Here is a 23,026-nt window from a genome sequence, read left to right on the forward strand (position 1 = left end):
AATCCTACCAGTCTCCCGATGACTCAGCTGGAAATGAAATGCAGGACGTGACTGTGCTCACAAAAGTTATGAAACGGAAACAGCGCTGCCCGGCTGGTGCGGCTCAGTGGTCGAGCGTCAGCCTGTGAACCAGGAGGTCGCTGGTTCGCTTCCCGGTCGGGGCACCTGCCCGGGCTGTGGGCTCGACCCCCAGCAGGGGGCGCACAGGAGGCAGCCGATCAATGACTCTCATCATGGATGTTTCTCTTTCTCTCCCTCTCCCTCCCTCTCTCTGAAATCAATAAAGCATATTTTTAATTTTTTAATTTTTTATTTTATTTTATTTTATTTTTAAATATATCTTTATTGATCTCAAAGAGAGGAAGGGAGAGGGAGAGAGAGAGAAATATTGATCAGCTAGCCTGCAACCCAGGCATGTGCCCTGACCGGGAATCGAACCCTGATCGCCTGGATCCTAGGTCGATGCTCAACTGCTGAGCCACGCCCGGCTGGGCTAAAGCATATTTTTTTAAAAATTAAGTAAACACAGACTGGTCTCTGACAAGGCTGAACATGCTAACGAGCCAGCCCTCTCGTCCCGTCTACCTGCCCAGCACTGGAAGGGCCTTGTGATAAGCCAGGCGCTGGAGTCTCAGCCCTACGAGGCCACGGAGATTTTCTCTACAGCCATTTACGTGACAATAAAAGTCAGTTTAAGTCACAAATCCGCCTCAAGGTCACCCTGAGCAAACTGGCCCATTAACTATGTGCCTATCATTTCATGACCATGGCTTCCCATCACAGATTAATTAAATTTTACACATTTGAGACAGATGATAAAGAAGCAAAAATTGAACTGTGATGGTTAATTATAGGAATAAAGTTTAGTAACACTTATTTTTAAGATTAAGATGAAATACTCTAAATAGGTATTTATGGCAAAATATGTCATTGAGTGAAGGGACCCTCTACATGGAATTACTATTTTACATAAAAATATGCAGCACCTTAAAACCACATTTGCGGTGGAATATCTTGGAATGTTATTGAAATTAAAGTCTGCAAAACTAATTGCCATCTTTTTAATAAGGTTAAACTATAAAAATTCTGGTGAATTTCAGAAACAACTTTCCGCTTTTATCTTCATTTTGACAAAACAGTATAATTTCTAGTTTTCAGAACTCTATTAAAATGTAGCAATATTATAGAAAAAACATCTACAAAGAGAAAGTACTTCTTATTGGGTAGGTTTTGCTTATGGGCAAGTTTCTATATTAAAAATGAGAATCGCAATGGCAGGGTTATGAATTTTTAGCCACTCAGAATTTTAAATGATAGTAATTCAATTGATTCTTATTTTTACAGGATTCGTTACGGACGGGACGTGTTAGATAAATGCCAATTACCGCATATTAAAAAGACTACTTCCTTAACTTTACCTAATAAAATAAAGCTTAAAGGTTTGCAATAAAATTTCAACGTGGGATCGGAGAACCAGAGGGCAAGGAAAAAACCCTAAGAAATATTTCTGAAGAGACGATGCATTTCCCGGGCAAGTTCAGGGACGGCAGGCGCCGTTCCCCAGCGTAAGCTCTGTACCTATGCAGGTGGGCGGGTCCGGCTGCCAGAAGAAGCGGCCGTCCAGCTGCACACAGGTGACCTTCTCCTGCCCTTGCAGCTGATAGCCGGGGTCGCACTGGAAGGTGACGGTGTCTCCGGGCTCTCTGCTGTCCCCGTAGCGGGTGCCGTTTTGCGGGGTGCCTGGGTCATTGCAGGTGGACGCTATTGAGGCTACGAGAGAAGACAACGACAGGTCACGGGACTGGAAACGTGGCGGGCACAGGCTCGTGGGTGTAGGGCACCCTCGGTTGGCATCCCGAGTCACCTGTCCCCACAGGAACCCGTGGAAACAGTTTACGTTGTCCCCAAGCACACGCGCACGAACGGACACCCCGATTGCCCCTACTTTGAACAGATTCTGGCAAAATCTTGTTGAAAATGCCACTGATGATGGGACAGACCGAGAACTGCCTCATGCTGAAGCTGCAACCCCCCCCCACACACACACACACTCCCCTGAGGTCTTTTGTTAGAATTATTTCATGAAAACATGTAGCGCGACTTAAATGACTTAATTAAAGCACAACGTCCATTCGATGTCATACACTCACGAAGCTCACGTTGTGTAATAGACAGAAACGCTGACTCTGTGAACCCAGCTGACATCGGCGACGTGAAACGGGAGCCGCGGTGAACGGTCCCGAGTGCGCAGAGGGGACGCGCGTTCGCTTGTACGTCTCCAAGGTTATTGGAAATTACCAGTAAGTCGACCACCGAGGCCTAGCTGGATGCAACAAACCCCAAACTCCGACCTGACCTATCCTTTCAGAATTACGAGATAAAAATAAAAAGATGCCTGGGTTATCTAGATGAAGTTTAAAACGCAGTAAGAAGAGTTCAGGGGGAAAAACAGCTTCAGACACAGCAGGGGGCTGTGCCGCGGCTGGGTCTCGGAAGGAACGTTTCATTTCCCTCGGGTTACGACTTGCAGGAGGCCGTTCCCGTTGGAGGCCGTGAAGCTCCTTTAGAGACGAGTGTCCCAGCCCCCAACCGGAGACATTACTCTGGGGTCAGAAATTGCTTTCCCGCCTCCAGGGCCAGGGGAGCGGAGACGGGATGTGTACGCGTTTCTGCTCAGGGCTGTTCCTTTAGGGGCCACATCGCACCTTCTTCTCATTTTTCTCTAAAATACTTTTTCTCCAAATGGGATTCTGGTGACTCTGAGCCTCCGCACTTCCCGCCGTAAAAGAGGAAACAGGATTCTGGCCGCACTGGGCTTGTCCCTCTGTTACCTGAGAAAGGAGGCTGGTCCCAGCTGATGGACACTGTGGTTTTCAATGTCCCACAGGGGCTCCCTGGGCTACTGTGAATCATGATGACACTTCCTGGGGGCCCGTGGGGTCTGGCATCATCCCAGTGCTTGTCCCCCCAAATCCAGGACCATCCGGCTCCGGGGGAGCAGCCGAAACCCTAATGCACGAGCGAGGACGTGACTTTGACAGTCACGGGGCCGTGACACCCAGGCCCTGCCCGGTGAGAACCTGCGGCGGACACAGGCTCTCCCGTCAGGCGAACTCACAGTTGGCGCGGGGACCCCGTGGAATAGATTTTAATTATATCGCACGTTGTGCTCTGTTTACATCCCACTAAACCAAAATTTAAGAATCCAGCCATGTTCTATTATTAAATGCACAAAGTTCTCCTTGAATTTTTTGAAACATTTAAAAATATATTGACCGAGTTATTAGTTCTTGGATTAAATATTTGCTTAGTGAACATTTATGATTTTAAAACATTTTTCTGAAAAGGTGCTCTGCCCATTTGGTTTAGATCCTGACGCCGAGCAGGGACCTGCCCGTGGAAGACGGTCGCCAGCAGTCAGAGCTCTGCTCTGAGGTTTTAATGCTTCGGTGGCTGAAAAAGCTCAGAAAACACAGTGAAACCTGACCTCACGTGCTGGGCGTGTCCACTCCAGCCTGGTCTCCAGACTAAGGAAAGTGGACCCGGATTTTACAAAGTTCACCCGATTTAGGCTCAGCATTTCTCCCTTGGTTTCGGAAACTGTCCAAGTGTTTCAGTAACCGGGACGTCACGTTTGCTGAGACTGAGCCAGTGTCTGCGGGCGTCACAGGGGGACACAGTGTCCCTGAGCCACCCGCGTCTTTCAGAAGCAACGCGTGTGCTGGCTCCACGGCCGCACCCGAAACAGCCGCCACCCGTCTCACAGCTCACGCGGAAACCAGCACACGGCCAATCGCGTCCGTAAACACACAAGGCAAGACTGCAAAACTTAAAATATATACATATATTTATATTTAAAATATATATATACATATATATGTGTGTGTATACATATATATACGTATATATATAATCTCTGGGGTTCAGGGCTTGGCAGGGACTTCCTAGACACGAAAGCAAAGCACGACCCATAAAAGCGATTATTGGTCAATCAGACCTCATCCACATTTAAAACCTTTGCTCGGTGAGAGACCCAGACAAGAACATGGATGGACGGGACAGGCCGGGAGGAAGCGTTTGAGAGCCGCATAACTGACCAGGCCCGGTGTCTAAACTATATCAAGGCTCAAGATGCCAAAAGAAATCAAATCAGAAAGCGTTCAAAGGACACGAAGCAGCGTTTTCCTCAAGAGGCTGCTCAGACGGCAAATTAGCGCAAGAGCCGGGGCTCGCGATCCGTCAGCGGTCGGGGACCCGCGGCGACCGGGCTGCCGGGTCAGCGGCACAGCCGGCCCTGCACCTGGAGCCAGGGCGTGGGGTCACGGCGACGACTGGGGAGGCCGGCCACCGACCCTGCCGCCAGGTGGGAGTGGGCACCAAACCCACGCGCTCGGTGACCGTCCGACCCAGAAGGGGCACTTCGGGGCGTCTGTCCCGGAAACGCAGAAACGTATGTTCGCACCTGAAGCTGTACAGGACTCGCAACAGACCCAACGAGGAACAGCCAGGGGGCCCTTCCCGGTCGGCGGCTGACCAGGGCCACGTCCATCCCACGACCGCGCTCACAACGTGCGGGAACGAACGACAGGCACAGGGGACCCGCTGCGCCTGCGGGTGACAGAGGCTCGCCCAAGGGCTGCGGGAGGGGCCCGCGGCCGCCGGGGGCGGGAGGGGCCTGGGGGGTCCGAGGGGACCACCCGGGGGGACCACCCGGGGGCTGCTTGCAGGTGGGTGCTCTGCGGGTTACGGCACCGATGCCGGTCGGGCTGCGAGGAGCAGTTTGCCAGATGTCACCCGGGGCGGCCACAAAGGGCCACAGGGTCTCTGCTTTTCTCCCAGTTACTGCTAAAGGAAGGTGTCAGTCACAGAGGACACTGTGTCCATGCAGCACAGGCCCCGGAGGCTGATGCGTCACACACTCCGCCTCCTGCGTCCGCACAGCACCCGGGGCCCCACCCGGGGACTCGAGGAGATTTTCACCCCCCCCCCCGGATATCTAAAGAAAAAGTCAAATCAGAAACCTCGCCCTCGCCCTCGCCCTCCAAGGATCTTTCCTGAGCACCCAGGTCCATCAGCGGTCACCACGGAAGGGGCTCGGCCTCCGAGGGGCACAGCAGTGAAACTCGGGGCGTCGGCTCGGTCGGACCCCAGTGCAGGAAATCGGGACCCTCGGCTTTTTCGCTGCATGGCCTGCCCGCCCACCCCTCCTTTACTGATAAATGATGATGGAGAATTTCGATGCTACAGAAGCCTCGGCGGCTGCAGCAAAGCCAGGGAGCGACGCCGTCCTGAGGGGGTGACGCGTGTTATTTACTGTCCTTCTGTTTCTGCGTCACACGGGCCCCCAGGGGGCGGGGGGCGGGGGTCTACCCTGGGTGGTTCCTGACGGTGGACACAGGTGGTCACACATCCGCCCAGACCCACAGGGTGCAGAACGCGGAGGGACCCCGACGTCACCGGCAGACTCCGGGGGTTGATGTGTCCGTGCAGGTCCACCGGTGGTGACGAATGTCCCACCCGGTGGGTGCTGGGGGGAGCCCGCGTGGGGGCAGGGGTGCTTGGGGATCTCTCTGCCCTGCTCTCGATGTTGTTTGAAGCACAAACTGCTCTAAAGTCTCTTTAAGGATGGACAGGAGCGTGCAGGGCGGGCGGGGAAGAGAAACAGCCTCTCACAGCGTCATCGACTTTTTCCTGCGCCCAGCAGGGCCAGGACGTCAGACATCTACCTGCTCTCGCAGCATCTCTAGAGCAAAGGGCTTTTTTGTTTCATGAAAAGGGCAAAACTGGTATAATCTTAGAATGCAGGACATCCCCCCGGAGCGAACTCCCCGAACGCCCGGCCACACGCAGGCGCTATTCCGCGAGGCCCGCAGACGCCGCCTCGAGGCGCAGCGGCCCGGAGGTGAGAACCCTGCCGACTGCAGCCCGGCTTTGGGGGCATTCAGCTGCCCCAGTTCACTTCCCTGCGTGAATCCCAACCACGGCCCCCCAGGGACCTGCCAGGAGAGAGGGCGCCGGGTATGTTTACGTGCAGATTCCGCTGGTTTCACCACGACGGCCGACCCTGCGAGCTACGGAACCGAATTGAATGGCGTCTGCGTGGGGCCCCTGGAGCTGCTCAGAATGTCTCTCCCGCCTCCTCGGGAACCTGTTCATCACGACGCCCCGACGGCAGAGGTGGGAGGTGAGCTCAGGGGACGACGGAGCCAGTGTCCCAGGGGGGCCCCGGGGGGCCTGCGGGGACGGTCCTGAAACCTGGGCCCCCAGGAGGGTGAACCGGGCTCTTCTGTGCAGAGAAGTGGGGCTGGAGGCAGCAGGGGTCCCAGCCGCCTGGCTACGCCGGGGCCTGGCCTCTCAGCACCGGGGCAGCCGGCACCGGGCCAGCTGTGGGCAGCACCGAAGGCCAACCTGCCGTCACAGAGACACCGCACCCGGTTACACACACACGCAGCGTGTCCCCAAAGCTGTGGACACACTTAACAGCTGGTAGCTCCATTTTGAAAATGAAATGTATTTTAATAAACACCGCCTTTGTAATTATTCAGAGTGTGTGTACATGTTTGGGAGATTATATATGTATATAATGGACTGCCTTAGTTATAGATATAGTCATATAACGAAGTTATATATATAGTCATATAACAACTAAGTTATATATATAGTCATATAACTAAGGCAATCCACTGCCTGTCTAAAAAAAGCAGGATTTTGCCCTGGCTGGTTTGGCTCAGTGGTTGGAGCGCTGGGACTTGGACTGAAGGGTCCCAGGTTCGATTCCAGCCAAGGGCGTGTACCTGGGTTGCAGGCTCAATCCCTGGCCCTGGTCAGGGCACCTGTGGGAGGCAACCCGTCGATGTGTCTCTTTCACAGGGATGTCCCCTCCCCCCCGAAAAGTAATGAAAAAAATATCCTCGGGTGAGTATTAAAAAATAAAAATAAGTAAAAAATAAATAAAAAAGCAGGATTTCCTAAGACAAAATATTCTCTTTGATGCGCTCCCCAAACTCCATTCTGTGCCCAGCGAAAGTGAGCCCCGTGGAGGAGAGGCAAGAACACCGGGGACGGTCCCCGCAGGGAGCGGGGGGAGCGGGGGGGGGGGCACTCACTGGAGAACTGCACGGAGAAGCCGGACTTGCTGATGAAGAAGTCGCTGTCGAACTGCAGGGTGAGGGAGCTGAAGGTGCTGTGGATGTCCTCGGGCAGGGCCGAGCCGCTCCACTCCTTCAGCAGGATGGCGCTGTCCACGGGGCCGTCCCACACCTTCAGGATGTCGTGGTTGGTCTCCGTGTCGAACACGATGAAGTGGAGGCTGCGGGGAGAGCACAGCTGCTGGTCACTGGGAACGTCCCCGCCCGTCCCCAGGGAGCATCTAGGCACCAGGGACGCACACAGCTCACTCCGTTCCCCTGGAACCCTGGTCCCTGGCAGGCGCGGGGCAAGGCCGGGCAGAGAGGACCCCGTGTCTGCCGCGGACGCACAGAGCCCGCTGAGCGATCTGCTGAGCTATTTTTAAAGGATTAAACAACCCCTCCTGTGCACACGCCAAGGACCAAGGACGGTGGGAGGCTCTGCGAGGCCGGCCCAGCGGGTTCCAGGCGGGGTCGGCGCTGTTCTCCCAGCGCCCACGAGGGGGCAGCGTCGGCGCCAGGAGACCGGGCAAAGCGGAGCCAGCGCAGCGGGCGGCCGCCCACCTGCCCCCGGTGATCGGCGCTCGTCTCATCCGATGTCCTATTTGTTCCCACGAATTGTATCTTTGGAAAAATGCATTATCTGAAAGACCAGCACAAAGGCAGAACCGTACGCTATCAGCTCCTTCCTTTATAAAATTTAAAATACCTCTAACACAAAGGCAGAGGCGAGTAATATAAACTCCCTCCTTTATAAAGTTTAAAGCGCTTTTATTGGATTTACAGATATTTTCCAGAACAACTTCACATCTCCGTCTGAGGAGATCACTGTCGGAGGCGGCAGCGGGGTTTCGGTCCTTTTTGCAGCAATTCAAACAGATCCAAGAGGAGCCGAAATGTCAACAAAAATCGGGCTTTCCCGAGCGTGGTGATTTATAGTTTCTTTTATTTTTTGCTCCATGTGCAAAATTGAAAGGGAGATTAAAAAATCAGACGAGATGACATAAAAACACCACGCACAGAACTTAATCATTTATTTTGTGTGTATTATACACTCAGTACTATCTCTCTCACCCTGCAGAGTATAAAATATAGTTTATTTTTGAATATGTTTTTATTGATTTCAGAGAGAGGAAAGGAGAGGGAGAGAGAGAAGCATCGATGGGCTGCCTCCTGCGCCCCTCCTACAGGGATCGAGCCCACAACCCGCGGATCGAACCAGCGACCTCCTGGTTCATGGTCGACCCTCAACCCCTGAGATGCCAGCTGGGCCGAAGTTTATTACAAAATGTCCAACATAAAATATTTCTACGCCACAGAAAAGCACAGGACATGGCAGGCTCCTGGTGCCCACCACCCAGTGTCAACGTTCTGCTGTTTGCCTCAGGCCTTTTTACAGAATAAAATCTTATAGACAGAGTCGCACGGCCCCTCCCCACTTAGTCACGTGTGCTCCTGTCACCCACGCTCTGAAGCTGAGGGGCACTGTTCCGTTTATAGCCCACGGCCTTCATAGCTGTGGGCACATACCTGTCCCCAAACCGCGGGCAGGCCCCTGGGTGTACCAATAACCGCCTCACAGGTGCCACTGGCGATGCACTCGTAGCATTGTCACGTTGCTTTTTACGCTCGGCATTAAGTGAAATTCCTCTGCACTGGGAAATGTAATTTTCAGACACAAATAGAAAATGAAATAAAAAGACCATTTACGCTGTCATCAGAAAGCACGCTGGGGCCGGGAGTAAGCCCGGGATGGGCGAGGCCTCCGCACAGAAAGCCACACGCAAACGGCGACAAATTGTGTGGATCTCAATGAGCGGGACAAGGTGCCTGGCAGGGACCCGGAAAGCAGCGTCGGTGATGTGGGTTTTCCTTAAGTTCATCGGTCACCGACTGTGAGTGTAATAGAGACCCTGCCCTTTATTTCCTTTACGGAAAGTAACAGGTGTTCGTAAAATCCACACAGAGTGTCAGGGACCGTCATGGCCATTTGATGAAAAGGAACAAAGGAGAGCCCTGGCCGGCATGGCTCAGCGGTTGAGCGTCGACCCGTGAACCAGGAGGTCAGGGTTGGATCCCGGGTCGGGGCACAGGCCCGGGTGGCCGGCTCGATCCCCAGCGGGGGGCCTGCAGGGGGCAGCCGGCCAGTGACTCTCATCACTGATGTTTCTCTCTCTCTCCCTCTCCCTTCCTCTCTTTATAAAATTAATAAAAGCATATTCTAGGGTGAGAATTATAAAAAATAGACAAATAAATCAAATTATATATATTTGAGTTCGCATAGAGAAAGAAAAAAATATATCCAGATTTTCAGCCGCAGTTGTCTTTTGTGTCTAGGACTCCAGCAAACTGCTTTGCAGGCTTTTAATTTACCTGCAACACCTTTCTAGTGTCTAAAAAAGAAGGGGGGGGGGATAAAGATAACACTGGGTGCCATGCCAGTGAACTGAATTTAATCCGTACACACTCTTTTTTAAAAGTTGGCAAGTGGAGTGATCAGCTTTTTTAATAGAATGATTTATATTAAGACACACAAAAATATTTTAACCACTTGACCCAGCAAAGAATTTCCTAGGAATTTATTCTAAGGGATTAATGATAAAAATAAGCAAAGGTTTACTTATAATACTGTTTGCCATATGATTATGTATAATATCAGGAATTAGAAATAATTAACTCATAAGAGAGACCCTGTGTAATCACACACCCGCAGTGCAGTGGGTGGGCCGCACGTCAGCAAGCCGACAGTGACGTCTCGGCTGCGGCAAATGAATGATTTTTAAAATACCTTTAAAAAATGTCTATATATGCACTTATTTAATAGCCGTGTAAAATTAATATATATATATTTAAATATATCTTTACTGATTTCAGAGAGAGGAAAGGACAGGGAGAGAGAGAGAAACCTCAAGGATGAGAGTCACTGACTGGCTGCCTCCTGCTCGCCCCCGACTGGGGACCGAGCCCGCAACCCGGGCCTGTGCCCTGACTGGGAATCGAACCCTGATCTCCTGGATCCCAGGCCGACGCTCAACCTCTGAGCCACGCCCGGCCGGGCTAAAATCAATAAGTTTAATAGAGAAATTTGAACCTGCCTGTTAGAGGGGGAAGGGTGGATGGCGGACGGGAGACCACCCTGCGGGGCAGTCGGTGGCGCCGATGCTGAGGGTGTGGACGCGGGCGTGTCAGCCGGGATGGGGGCAGAGGAGTCAGAAGAAGAGGGAATGGGAAGTGAGGGCCGTGTGAGCCTGGGAGGGGCAGCGGGGGGTGTAAGGCGGGGGGGCCCTGCGTCTCCTGGTGCTGACGGCACAGGATCAGGCCCCAGCTGAGAAGGGAGCTGTGGGGCCAGCGCCGAGCCCAGGGAAGAGAGCAGGTGCTTTGTGGGAGGCGCAATCGGGGTGGCGCTTTCGTTGAGGGCCTGACCTATGAGGTCGAAGTTCAATTCCCAGTCAGGGCACATGCCTGGGTTGTGGGCTCATCCCCAGCGTCATTGGTTGGCGCTCAGGAGGCAGCCCGTCGATGACTCTCTCTCATCACTGAAGTTTCTCTCTCTCTTTCCCTCTCCCTGCCTCTCTCTGAAATCAATGAAGAAAGAAAGGAAGGAGGGAGGGAGGGAGGGAGGGAAGGAAGGAAGGAGGGAAGGAGGGAAGGAAGGAGGGAGGGAGGGAGGGAGGGAGGGAAGGAGGGAGGGAGGGAGGGAGGGAGGGAGGGAGGGAGGGAGGGAAGGAAGGAAGGAGGGAAGGAGGGAAGGAAGGAGGGAGGGAGGGAGGGAGGGAGGGAGGGAGGGAGGGAAGGAAGGAAGGAGGGAAGGAGGGAAGGAAGGAGGGAGGGAGGGAGGGAGGGAGGGAGGGAAGGAGGGAGGGAGGGAGGGAGGGAGGGAGGGAGGGAGGGAGGGAGGGAGGGAGGGAAGGAGGGAGGGAGGGAAGGAGGAGGGAGGGAGGGAGGGAAGGAGGGAGGGAGGGAGGGAGGGAAGGAAGGAAGGAGGGAGGGAAGGAGGGAGAGAGGGAGGGAGGAGGGAAGGAGGGAGGGAGGGAGGGAAGGAGAGAGGGAGGGAGGAGGGAAGGAGGGAGGGAGGGAGGGAGGGAGGGAGGGAGGGAAGGAAGGAAGGAAGGAAGGAGGGAGGGAAGGAGGGAGGGAGGGAGGGAGGGAGGGAGGGAAGGAAGGAAGGAAGGAAGGAGGGAGGGAAGGAGGGAGGGAGGGAGGGAGGGAAGGAAGGAGGGAGGGAGGGAGGGAGGGAGGGAGGGAAGGAAGGAGGGAGGGAGGGAGGGAGGGAGGGAGGGAGGGAGGGAGGGAGGGAAGGAAGGAGGGAAGGAAGAAGCCAGCGCTTTCCGAAGCCAAGCCTGAGACAACAGAATCGGAACCTAACAAAGACCCCTCTGGGCAGCAGCGTTCGCGGGTCACCGGTGTGGGCCTGGGGCGGAGCGTGCCCAAGCGCGGGCTCAGCGTGGCCTGGGTGTGGCAGCGCAGCCGGGGGCAGAGGCCGAGCTGGACAAAGCTTTGGCGTGGACAGAACTGACCTACGAAAGCGCCCCATGCCCTGCAGATGCCAGGCCAATGGCACAGAATTCCTGGGCCCCGGTCCTTCCTCTGGGCTTGGTAAAGACAAGGCTGGACCTTCCACGGCGGGATGGAGCTGAGCCACCTGGTCATGGGTGAGACACGGGGCACCTGTGGACGGTCCCTTATTTCTACTCTAACGCATCTGACCACTACCCCCCACCCTCCCAGGCCTGGGTCCCCGACAGACACGCTTTTCTCGTGACTCCGTGGAAGAGCCCGACTGCCAGCGGCTACACTAGGAACAGAAGTACCTTCAAAGTCAGTTTTCCGGACAATTACACCTGCAGAGAAGCAATTAAAACCAAGGAACAATATGCACCTACGATTATGGAAAATGGCCGTCACTCTTTGTTATAAATTACAGCTGTGCTCGCAGCGTGCTACTGGGGCTCAGAGAAATGTCTACATATAACTCCTAACGCGGCTAAATTTGTCGCATCAGACTTTTAATTAAATTCTGCTCAGGTAACTGCTTTATAGCCTATATGCTGAAATTACAAACTCTTCCAGACCCAAGTGCCCTGTAACAACTATTTCAGGGTCTTCTATTACCTCAAATAAATAGTTGTAGCAAAACATAATCAGAAACTGCTCTGGGCCTCCATGAAATCAAAGTCAGCCGGTGGCAGTGAGCAGAAATGCAGGACCTAGTCTTTCCCCATTTCAAAGATCCTGTTTGTTGCTCATTTTTTGAGAGTAAAAAACATGTAGGGTGAAAAAATAATCAGCCCTGGATGGTGTGGCTCCGCTGGTTGGTGTCCTGGGCGCCAAAAGGTCGCCGGTTCGATTCCCGGGTTTCGGGCTCGATCCCCAGCAGGGGGCGAGCAGGAGGCAGCCAGTCGATGTTTCTCTCTCCCTCTCCCTTCCTCTCTCTGAAATCAATAAAAATGTATTTTTAAAAAATCACAGGAGTGTATGATAATGAATTTTGTTTAGATTAAATCACAGGAGTGTATGATAATGAATTTTGTTTAGATTAAGAATTATTTGACACTAATCCCTGGACTCAAGATTATATTGACTGATTCCTCATTTTCACGTAAACAGTGAAGCATCGCGTTAGCCATGAGATGACCTACACTCACAGCCTGGCTGACAATTATCAATGCTGGGGCCAGACCCCATTTTTCTGAGTATTAGTAGCATTTTAAGCCTAAAATAACATATTATTTACTTTTCAGTATTTTTTTTTTTTTCCCCAAACCAACATATCAAAAAATAGTATATGTTTCTTTAAAGAGGAGACATCACCAGGAACATTTGGGGGTAAGTTACTTGTCAGTGTAAGGTTCTTACCAGAAAGGACTTTATGCCTTAAATTAAGATCTGATTACAAATCTGGTCGACTCTCACATGGGAAGATCTGCCACAGAAGGAAAGAAAAAGTCCCAGGAGAGGAAACTGGTGAAGTCGCGTCATTTTTTCCTAGAATGCTAATCGTTAAACACCAAAGTCAGTTCTTGACACAAAAGTTATACATTGTTTATCACCTCGGTTCATTCTTTATTAATCTCTTTTCTTATTGAAAAGTTAATGACGTATTGAATTCGCCTGCAAAGAGGGAGCCTGGCTTGGTCTGCACTCAGTGCTCACTCCCAGGTCAGAGCGCGTCCTGGGGAGCTCGTCAGACACAGACCTGAGACCCTCCTGGAGGGAAATCCACCTGCCGGCCCGAGGTCCTTTCCTGAGTCAGAGATGGTCCCTGGTTTGTTTTTTTTTTTAATGTGTTTCTATTGATTTCAGAGAGGGGAAGGGAGGGAGGGAAACATCAGTGACGAGAGTCATTGACCAGCTGCCTCCTGCTCGCCCCCTGCTGGGGATCGAGGAGCCCGCAACTCGGGCGTTGCCCCAACAGGGAATCAAACCGTGACCTCCAGGTTCATAGGTCAACACTCAAACACTGAGCCACACTGGCCGGGCGATTCCTAGGATTTTTAAAAAAATCAGCAGCAGTGTAATGGCTTTTCTGTTACTCAGACAAAGCCTCTGGGAATTTGAAGTTAAGAACCAATATTTAATTTTATTTAGTTCAATGAAAATCGACTGCATTGATTTTCATGAAGAATACTGAATCTTAAATTCTATTACTCAACTATGCCTAACGTTTGTCCCAAAAGACCTATAAATGTATAAATGATCGTTTACATTAATCAACGACGCAGTACATTTTAAGAGTCAATATAAAATACAGTTTTGTAATATATGTTTTGAGTTCCTGTCCTGCTCCTTGTGGGTAGTGAGCATGTTCCGTAGGTTTGAGAGAGATCATGTTTGTGCCACGTCTGCTTAACTCGATTCAAAGGTGTTCACGGGATCGGGCTAGAAGGTGAATGGCAGGGAGGATGGCTGTCCTGAGAGGGGGCCCGCGCGTCGCGGGACAGAGCCCGCACCTCCTCGCTCCAGCCTTCCCTCTTCACTTTTACTAAGTTATAAGATGCGGCCTGATGAGTCTGTACCTGTTGAACTCTAGTAAGTTTGCTGGATGCCTCGTGAATGAGAAAAGCGCCCGAGTGTGAACGTTTCCATCGCCCACCTGCCCCGAACAGGGCGCCTGGCTCCCGCCTCTCGCTTCCTTCCACCTTCATGTCTAAGGGGGGGGGGGTGGCCTGGCTGGACCATCCGGTCTCCGTGGGGCAGTGACATGGGGCAGGGGTACAAGGACCCCAGACAAGGGGACTAGGGCTGTTGGGGGTGGGGAGGCAGAGCTTAAAAATAATGTGGAGAGATTCACGAGCACCTACGATGAAAGAGAAAGGCATTGGGCGGAGAAGGGACCCGGGGAGTGTTGCCGAGGGCCCTGCGCTCGCTTCCAGCTCATCAGGGACTGTACTTGGAGAACAGCTCACTTGGAAATGACCATTTGCTCCATGGACTGTGGATTCTGACACAGCCTCCAGACTGGCCCATGAGAACTTACTGTGAAAACACGACTGTTGTTGGTTTACTTAGTTGTTTAACAAACTAACCACAATAACTCAGAACTATCCATTGAAATAGAAACTCTCTTAAAACAGATGCACAGTTTTTAATGATTTTCTGTTATGTGCACCGTCAGACTGGACGGCGTTCCTGGTCCACCCCACACTGACTCCAGGGTTCCACAGAGGAGCCCATGGCCCTCCCAGCCTGTATGCGGGTCCCTTCCAGTGGGGCTCTGTTTTCTACCATTAAGGGAGGATTATATTTCTCCAGACTGTTATCTTGCCTTGAGATCTGCTTTGGCAAAGGGCACATTAGCAAATGTAAGGCAGGTGGAGGTTTGAAAAGCGTGTGGTCTCCTGCCGCAGAGACCGTCCATGGCGACCAGCCTACTGAAGGGACGGAAACCTGGGGTAGAGCGGCCCTGCCTTCCCAACCATCCCGCTGAGGCCCCCCCACCTGAGTGAGGCCACCTGGACCACCCAGCCGAGCTCGCCCAGATCAGAGCAGCCCATACCACGTCCCACGTCATGAGCCCATCGATAATTATTTAAGCAACTAAGTTTGGGGGCCCGTTTGTTATGCAGCAAAAGCTAACTGATACACTTTCTGCTATGTTTTGTTATACATGGTTAACACACATTGTCAAAAAAACACCAGAGTTGGCATGTGAGCCACCGGACAATTTACCCCCACAGCACACCTTCTGCATCTCAGAAACCTCCATGTAACCAGGGATGCCGAGGGAGAGGCTGTTGCTCCACTGGAGCAAAATCAGACACGCACCTGATGGTCTTCCCGGGGTCGGCCTCGATGACCCACGTGCAGTGCAGGTTGTTGTCATAGGGAGCTGGGTAGCCAGGGGACAGCAGGCGCCCCGAGGTGGCCGCGTGGACCCGCCCACCACACTCTGCTGCAAGAGACACAGAACATGGGGAGGTCACTCCAGGGGTCACGGGTTTTATTTAGGTACAAAAAAAATCCCCATCGTGTCTGTGTTATATCCATAAAAATCACAGCCACCTCTGTCCCTGTCATTTGTTTTCTTTACTTGTTCCCAAGCATCACCCTGGTGGGAAGGCACTGTCTTCATGTAATGAAAGTTGAGAGTATAAAACAATGAATCACCCCTGTTATAATTCTAATAATTCTCTGCATATAGTCTCAATAAAATAGTACTAGAAAATCTTTTTTTTTTTTTAAAAAAAAATGTTTTTATTGATTTTAGAGAAAGAGGAAAGGAGAGGGAGAGAGAGAGAAACGTTGGTCGGCTGCCTCCTGCAGGCCCCCACTGGGACCCAGCCCACGGCCCAGGGGGGTGCCCTGACCTGACCGGGAATCACACCGGCACCTCCTGGTGCCTGGGACTATCCCAACCGCTGAGCCACACCGGCCAGGGCAAAGTCCGTCTTTCATGCCTAAGAAAACCTACACCAAGGCTAGGAACGTAGAAAGCCACGGTGAGGACAGCAGTCGGACAGCAGGGTCCCCCGACCGCAGCTGGGCCCCACTCACCCACGCAGGACGGCAAGGGCTTGTCCCACACCCTCCGGTCGCCGCTCAGGCAGGTGAGCGTGCCGCTCCCGTGCATGGCGTAGCCGGGGTTACAGCTGAACAGGACGGCTGTGTCCGCAAAGTGGCCGTCGTCCCGGATCCGGTAGCCGTAGCTGGGCACCCCGGGGTCCTCGCACTTCACCAGGTCAAAGCCTGCGAGGAAGGGAGGGAGAGTGAGTGGCAGCCCCGCGGCACGTGTCCCAGGGCTAACGCCACTGAAAGAGACCACGGTGTCCAGTGTCCCTGCAACGTGGAAAGAACAGACACTCGTGAATCTTTTTAAAAAGGGGGACGTCAATGTGGGTCTTGAGCGGTTTACTTGTTAACCATTCGGTGTCCCCTGAGGGGTGACACTTTCTTTGTTCCTTCTGTTTACGTGCTGAAGAGGACTTTTCCCCGAAGAGTTCCAAGTCGCCACCTGCTGGGCCACGTCTCCCGCCAGCTTGCTGGGTTCTCCAGAAGCCTCGGAGCCGTTCCCGCCTCTGCCTCCCGTCTGTGCCACGTCCGGGACCTCCAGAGGAGGCTTCCCTAGAGATTCCTCCCGGGCGCCCTCCGCCCTCCCTGAATTTCCCACGATGGGTGTGTTTCTAGTTTTACGTGTTTCCTGGGGAATTATTTACCACTCGGTCCGAGTGCTCGCCTCCTCCAAGGCAGGGACGGGACCGTAAACGCTGTTGCTGGGCCACCCGGTGAGGCTGCCGGTCCAAACGGAAACGGTGAAGCAGGCTCACGTTGCTGTTTCACTGACTCTCATTGTAATTCCTGTTTGTTAGTAAGTACCTTCGATTCAAACAAGCTATTATGCTTCTAATGACTTTCAAGTGTTATTAAAACATGACATTCACTGCTTGCCTACACATTCTAAAAAAACCAGCAAACTGGCTTTCAAAATCATGAAAATAAATGCATCTCTTCCAGATTTGAATACTTTCCAATGTCTAAAGAACTTGGAAGGTTTTAAAAATAGCATTTGATCAGAATAGGTAGGTAGTGAGTGAAATCTGGGAGTGGATTCTGCAAGATTATTGAACGAGCCCAGAACGAGAGCCACAGTTTCATTTTCTTCCACGAACAGATTTTCCAGAGGGACGCGCATCCGTCTCATTACCTGTCACTGTGGAAATGTTTAACGACGCGTTTACATAACGCGATGGCCGTCGCATAGGTTATTTTCCATGAAATTATTATTACTATTATTATCCTACGGATTCGGTACGGACATATTCAGATCAGCGTTATTTCGGCCGCAGAGACTTCACCTGGCTGGTGATTAACTGACGGCTGACACCCCAGCGGCTCTGCAGCCAGAAGCCTAAATAACGGAGCGGGTTCCAATTAGAGGGAAAACAGATTCTCCGCTTCTCAAACGATCTGTTTACTTATATTTCCTATTAGAAGCACTTTCTTCCTTTAGGGTTCTTACATTTTAAAATATGACTTAAATAAGTCAGCATTCGCAGTGATAAAGAAACGGGGGACTCGCAGGCTATTTCCCAGCGTGTCTGTGGTGACTGTATTGTGAGGGGGACCGATCAGCAAGTCTGCCCCCGAACGGGCCCGTTTCGCAGGGACCTCACGTCACGCCGACCTGCACGACCGCCGCCAGAGGCCTCCGAGGAGACAGCCGTCCTGTGGGCGGGACTCTGCTTCTGGCGTTTGTGACCCTGGTTTCTCAGCTGATGTTTACTGACCGAGATGGATACGCACCGGGTTCCGATGAGCCCCGAAGCTGTCGGGAAGCGTCGGGCACCTGCCCTCTGGCTGTGGCTCCATTAGAGTCAGACATGTGGCCGTGGCTGTGGCCGTGGCTGTGGCCGTGACTGTGGCACCTACGGGCGATGGGCCCAGGCATCCACCTGGCTGCAGACTACGCTGACCACCACCGGACCCCAACCTTACACTCTACATGCGGGCGTTTTCCCGCTCAGTCTGCTCACGCGTGACCCGGGGAGTAGGTCCCTGGTGGACCGAATGGTCAGTCGCGGTCTTAGGAAACCCCACTGGGTCCTCACTGTGGTTCATTACGGAGCCTGACAGCGCAGACCTCGCGCCAGCCGGAACCCACCCTCTGGGCCGCGTGTCCCGTTTCTTCATCTCATTCCAATCACCGGGAGTCCAGAAATTAAGAGCTTTTTCACCTGTCGCTTGTTGTTTCACCTGGACCACCTGCTCTCACGGTCATTCCGTCAGAATCAGGTTACTCCACACGCGCCGGGCACACGCTGACCTCAGCCCTGTCTGCCTCGTGCGCTACAAACCGCAGCAAGGTTGACCCCTACACTAAATGCCAAAAGATGTCAGAATCCTGCCACCTGAAAGTAAAGCCCTTCCTCCTCCCACCAGGAACCTGCCACCTCCATTGCCCCGGTCGCTAAACAACAGTCCGTGAGCCAGAAAAACGGGCCTCGCCCTCTGCTCCTCCCTCGGCTCTGGGTCTCCGCGGCCCCACACCCAGCCCTCGCCCATCACAGGAGCGGGAGGTCAGGGTGCTGCCCTGGCCAGTGTGGCTCAGTGGTCAGAGCGTCAGCCCACAGGCTGAAGGGTCAAAGTCGAGACCAGGTACCTCGGTTCAGGCTCCATCCCCGGCCCCGGCCCCGGCCCCGGTCCGGGCGTGTGCAGGAGGCAAGCAGGTGGCCCATGTTTCTCTCTCTGCCTCGCCCACTCCTCCCTCCCTTCCTTCCACTCTCTCTAAAAAAAAATCAACGGAAAACATATCCCCCGGTGGGGATTAACAACGACAAAGCAGTCAGAGCTCTTGAAATCGTCCTAAGAAAAATTTACACCCCTTTTAACAGCTAAAGCATGCTCTGAGTTTTCCAATTTCATGGACTTTCAGGACTAAGTGTGTCCAACACCAACTGCTTGTTACAGAAAAAAGCATTTGCTCTGTGATACCCAGGACCCAACAGCCGGCTGGTGACGGGCGAGGGCGCTGTGGAGAGGAAACCTGGACACCGAATGTGTCCTTGGCATTTGCCACTGAATGTGTCGGGTGCCTCACTCCAGAGTCTTTGCCAGGTTCAAGCCCAGTGTTCCCGTTGGCCTTAATATTTTTCATATCCCTCAGTCTATCTGCCCCGGAATTCAACAGGTGGGATTCTCTTCACATCAGTGTTTTCTGAAATGTTTGCTCCGTACAGAACCAATGAAACCTCATTCGATGGTGTTGAGAGACCTGAATAACCTTCAGATGTCCTTACGTCAAAATTCATGGTGTGGAGAAGAGTAATAACTGCCCATCCAACCAGCTCTCGTGCCTTTTCTCTTCTAACAGCATCACTAAGAGGGCCGCATGCTTAACACACGCTTAAAAAATAAACTCAGAAACAGCACGACCTCTGGTCCCCTCTGAGGTCCCTGCCTCCCCGGGCGGCCCTTGGTAGGAACAATGTATCCATGACTTGGATACAGTAACTGCTGCTCCCCGTGTCCCAGCATGAGAGTGGAACAACACCCCCCTCGCTCCTCCCGTAAAACGCTAGTGTTACAGCATTTGCAGCCTCCGTTTTATTTCACAACCAAGTCACGAGCTTTTCGTTTAATCCCTCATTAAATTATTTATGTCGCCCATTCCTAGTCTTTCTCAGAATACTGGTGGCCAACAACGTGCTCATCCATTCTGAGAGATGAACATACATAGCGGTGTGTACCAACCAGTACACTGTCACAGAATATAAGAAATAATCACAAAATTAAAATAATTTACAAAACTAACCCTCATGGAAAATTAGGCAAAGCTCTGGAGAGGCCCTTCCCAGCTGACCGGCAGGCAACAGCTTCTACAGGGAGTGAGGGCTGGCGTGGGCCGTGACCTAACGTCCTAATTAGGCAACTCTCCCATCTCCAGAGACGCGAGCGTGTCACGGGTTCATCGGAACTGTTTAAATCACTGCGCACGCTGACGCGCTGGCCTCCGCGGCGCTCTCGGTGCTAGTGAGGCCGGGGGATGACCAAGCATCCAAGGAGAAGTCCAGCCACCTGGGCTGCCCGCCCAGCTCTTCCTCTGATGAGCTTTTAGGTGCTGAGTAAATTAAGCTCAACTGCGTCACTTTCCGTCCTCAAAACCCTCGTGTTAATACTTCGCCTTTCCCTCCCTCTGGGCGGCGATGGCGATGGCGGTCCTGCTGTTTGGGCAGCGCGCCTGGAGGTCGGAGGGTTCCCGTCTCAGCACAGCAGGTCCCCGGAGACTTACCCCCACACCACTCCTCTTGAAAATCTGTCAGGTTTGGCCCCAGGTATTTTCCTAATGATGCTTTACAATAATTCAATATCTAGCCTGATGTTTACCTGAAAGTGTACGCGTAAGAATATAATTTTCTATGCAAACCATGAGCCGCATGTTGGGGTTGGGGCCGGGGACTGTTTTTTTTCGGTGGCGTCCCCAGGGATGGCAGAGCCTCCCCCTTTATAAAATGTCCATCTTGTTTTACAATAAACACAGAGCTCTTTCCAGGGACCTCCCGGCGGCCGCCTCTCGGCTGCGCCTGAATTACCTCCACCGCCTTTTCCACCCTGATATTCCCACTGAAAGTCATTCTAAGTTGAAGGATGTATTACACGCAGCACAGCGCTATAGGCTTTATTTTCCTGCAGGAGCAGAGAAAAATGCAATTTTCAGAATTCTTACAGGAAGGTGTGAGCTTATAAAAATGTATGGATGTGTCTTGATATATTGATAGAACAGGTTCCCAATAACGCCGCTCACAGCACACAGTCCTGGCTCCGCCGTCATTGATTGCACGGCTTTCTCTCCTTATAATAAATACCACCTTCCTACAGCCCAATAAATCCTGAGCGTACTTCTTTATTTTCACTTAATATATACACATCTTTTTAAAGTATTAGTTTGAAGCCTATTAGAAATTAGCTATTAGCTTTTTCTTCTTCACAGCTGAGAGTCGCTATGTTGTACTTGGTAAGAATTCACGGGGGATCGTTTCAATGCTGACCCCCAAACTAAAATGACTCTAACCTAGAAGTAATAAGGTTAGAGGTATAGGACTCGTTTTCTGGAAATAGGCCTGGTTATATGAGCAGGTAGAGAGAATTTTTATTTTTTTATTTATTTTAATTTTTTTATATTTTTTAAAAATATATCTTTATTGATTTCAGAGAGAGGAAGGGAGAGGGAGAGAGAGAGAAACATCAATGATGAGAGAGTCATTGATCGGCAGCCTAGCCCGCAGCCTGGGCCTGTGCTCTGACCAGGAATCGAACCCTGATCGCCTGGATCCTAGGTCGACGCTCAACAGCTGAGCCACGCCCGGCCGGGCGAGAGAATTTTTAGATCGGGGACAAAAGGCCCTGTGTCGGTTTTAAAGGTTTAGAGATTTTCAGTGACGTCTGTGGGTTTGCCCCCAGCTCCTGGCTCCTCTCTGTGGCTGCCCCTCGGAGTCACACGTGGAGCAAGATACTTTTGCCGCGATGTTAATCTCCCTTGAAACAAAATAAAAATCTGTGGAGTGGACTCAGGGGCATGCCGGTTATTTTTTGACTCTGTTTCATACTCTTTCCAGGTCTGCAGAACAACTGTAAATAATTTTAAAAGCTACCCGTTGAGGGAAACACCGCTGACAGGATCTTCCAGAACATAACGCGCCATGAGGACCGGGAGCGGATGAACGCTCTTCTTTGCCTGATGCGGGCGGTTCTGCTTTCAGATACAAAGCCTGCACACCCGGCAACCAGCAACGTACCGAAACCTTGTGAATGTCTTTATTATTTCTAAAATTAGATTCTAGAACTTGCACTTGAGCACTGCCACTGATTTGGCACAGAATTTCCAAAATCCAGGTGTTTAAAAAAAAGGAAATGGTTATGAAATGAACACATCGTGTGCTCTTAAGTTTCATCCTTGGTCCCAGAAGGATCCCTGTCAGGGACAGGCTGATCTTACCGCCCAGGCACTGACCCGGGCGCTGCGTGCGGGGGGAGGCGAGGACCGGCTTCCTCCCGGGAGTCATCTTACCGCAGGCACGGGCATGAAACCAGCCCCCGCGCCTGACACTCCGCAGGGTCGTGTCCGTTACGTCTTGGGAAAGCTGGGAAACAAGCGGGCGGGTGGCTCCTGGCGGATGGGGGCACCCAAAGAAAATCAAACCTGCGCTAACCTGCGCAGGGCAACAGCCGGGTCTGTGCACAATCAGCTCTCCTTGCCCATCCGATTCCAGTATTCAAACCAGCTTCCGGCGCCCACTGCTCTCCTCCAGGCTTGTTTCCAGCCGCCGGTGGCTCGAGGTGCCCGAGTACCCGGTGCCTGCGGCGTCTCTGACTCGTTTGGGAGGAGGGAGGCGACAACGCTCAGTGTTTCATCCCTGGCCTGGACGACACATTCGCACCCGAGCCGTCCTCTCATTTACAACGGTGCAATTAATGCCGGTGTCATTTAAATTCTGTCATTAGGTTAATAAAACCGAGAGGACGGGGCCTGAGCCCAGGCGCTGGGCTCTCATTTTCTCTTCCACGGAATATGTTGTTGTTGGTTAGTGATTTTCAACCCTGTGCCCAGAATTTTTATAACATGCAGCACCTGCCTATTTAGTCAGGGGCACTGACCTCTCTTCCCTGAGATTGTCAAATGAAAAAATGACAACAGCCGACACAATAGCTGTCCGGTGTGAATGCCCTGCCTCGAACCATAAATGTACAGGTCTCATAACAGCTGCATCTCATTCGTCACGTCGCGTAACAAGGTTGGGTCTGATTCCTTAATCCTTGGTACCAGGAATTCTGTCTAACAAATACAGGCACCTGATTTTTTAAAAAGTCACTTTGGATCAAAAAGGGTAGGTAATTACTATTATTATTATTTCTGTGTAAATCAATCAAAATTATACCTATTTTTTTGTCAGATCGACAAAAAAATG

The 23,026-nt window shown here is 52.1% G+C and overlaps 1 protein-coding gene across 1 annotated transcript in view; it reads right to left on the minus strand.

The window, feature by feature from the left end:
• CSMD1 (CUB and Sushi multiple domains 1) overlaps positions 1-23,026 on the minus strand; it is a 1,001,626-nt gene that overhangs the window by 129,253 nt on the left and 849,347 nt on the right. The window contains exons 24-27 of the mRNA XM_081129106.1: positions 16,122-16,313; positions 15,393-15,519; positions 7,107-7,309; positions 1,579-1,770 (exon numbers count right to left, since the gene is read on the minus strand). Of these exons, the coding sequence (XP_080985232.1) occupies positions 1,579-1,770; positions 7,107-7,309; positions 15,393-15,519; positions 16,122-16,313 (714 nt within the window). The remainder of the gene's footprint in view (positions 1-1,578; positions 1,771-7,106; positions 7,310-15,392; positions 15,520-16,121; positions 16,314-23,026) is intronic.

The sequence above is a fragment of the Miniopterus schreibersii genome, assembly GCF_964146895.1.
Source record: "Miniopterus schreibersii genome assembly, chromosome: 2".
NCBI lineage: Eukaryota > Metazoa > Chordata > Mammalia > Chiroptera > Miniopteridae > Miniopterus > Miniopterus schreibersii.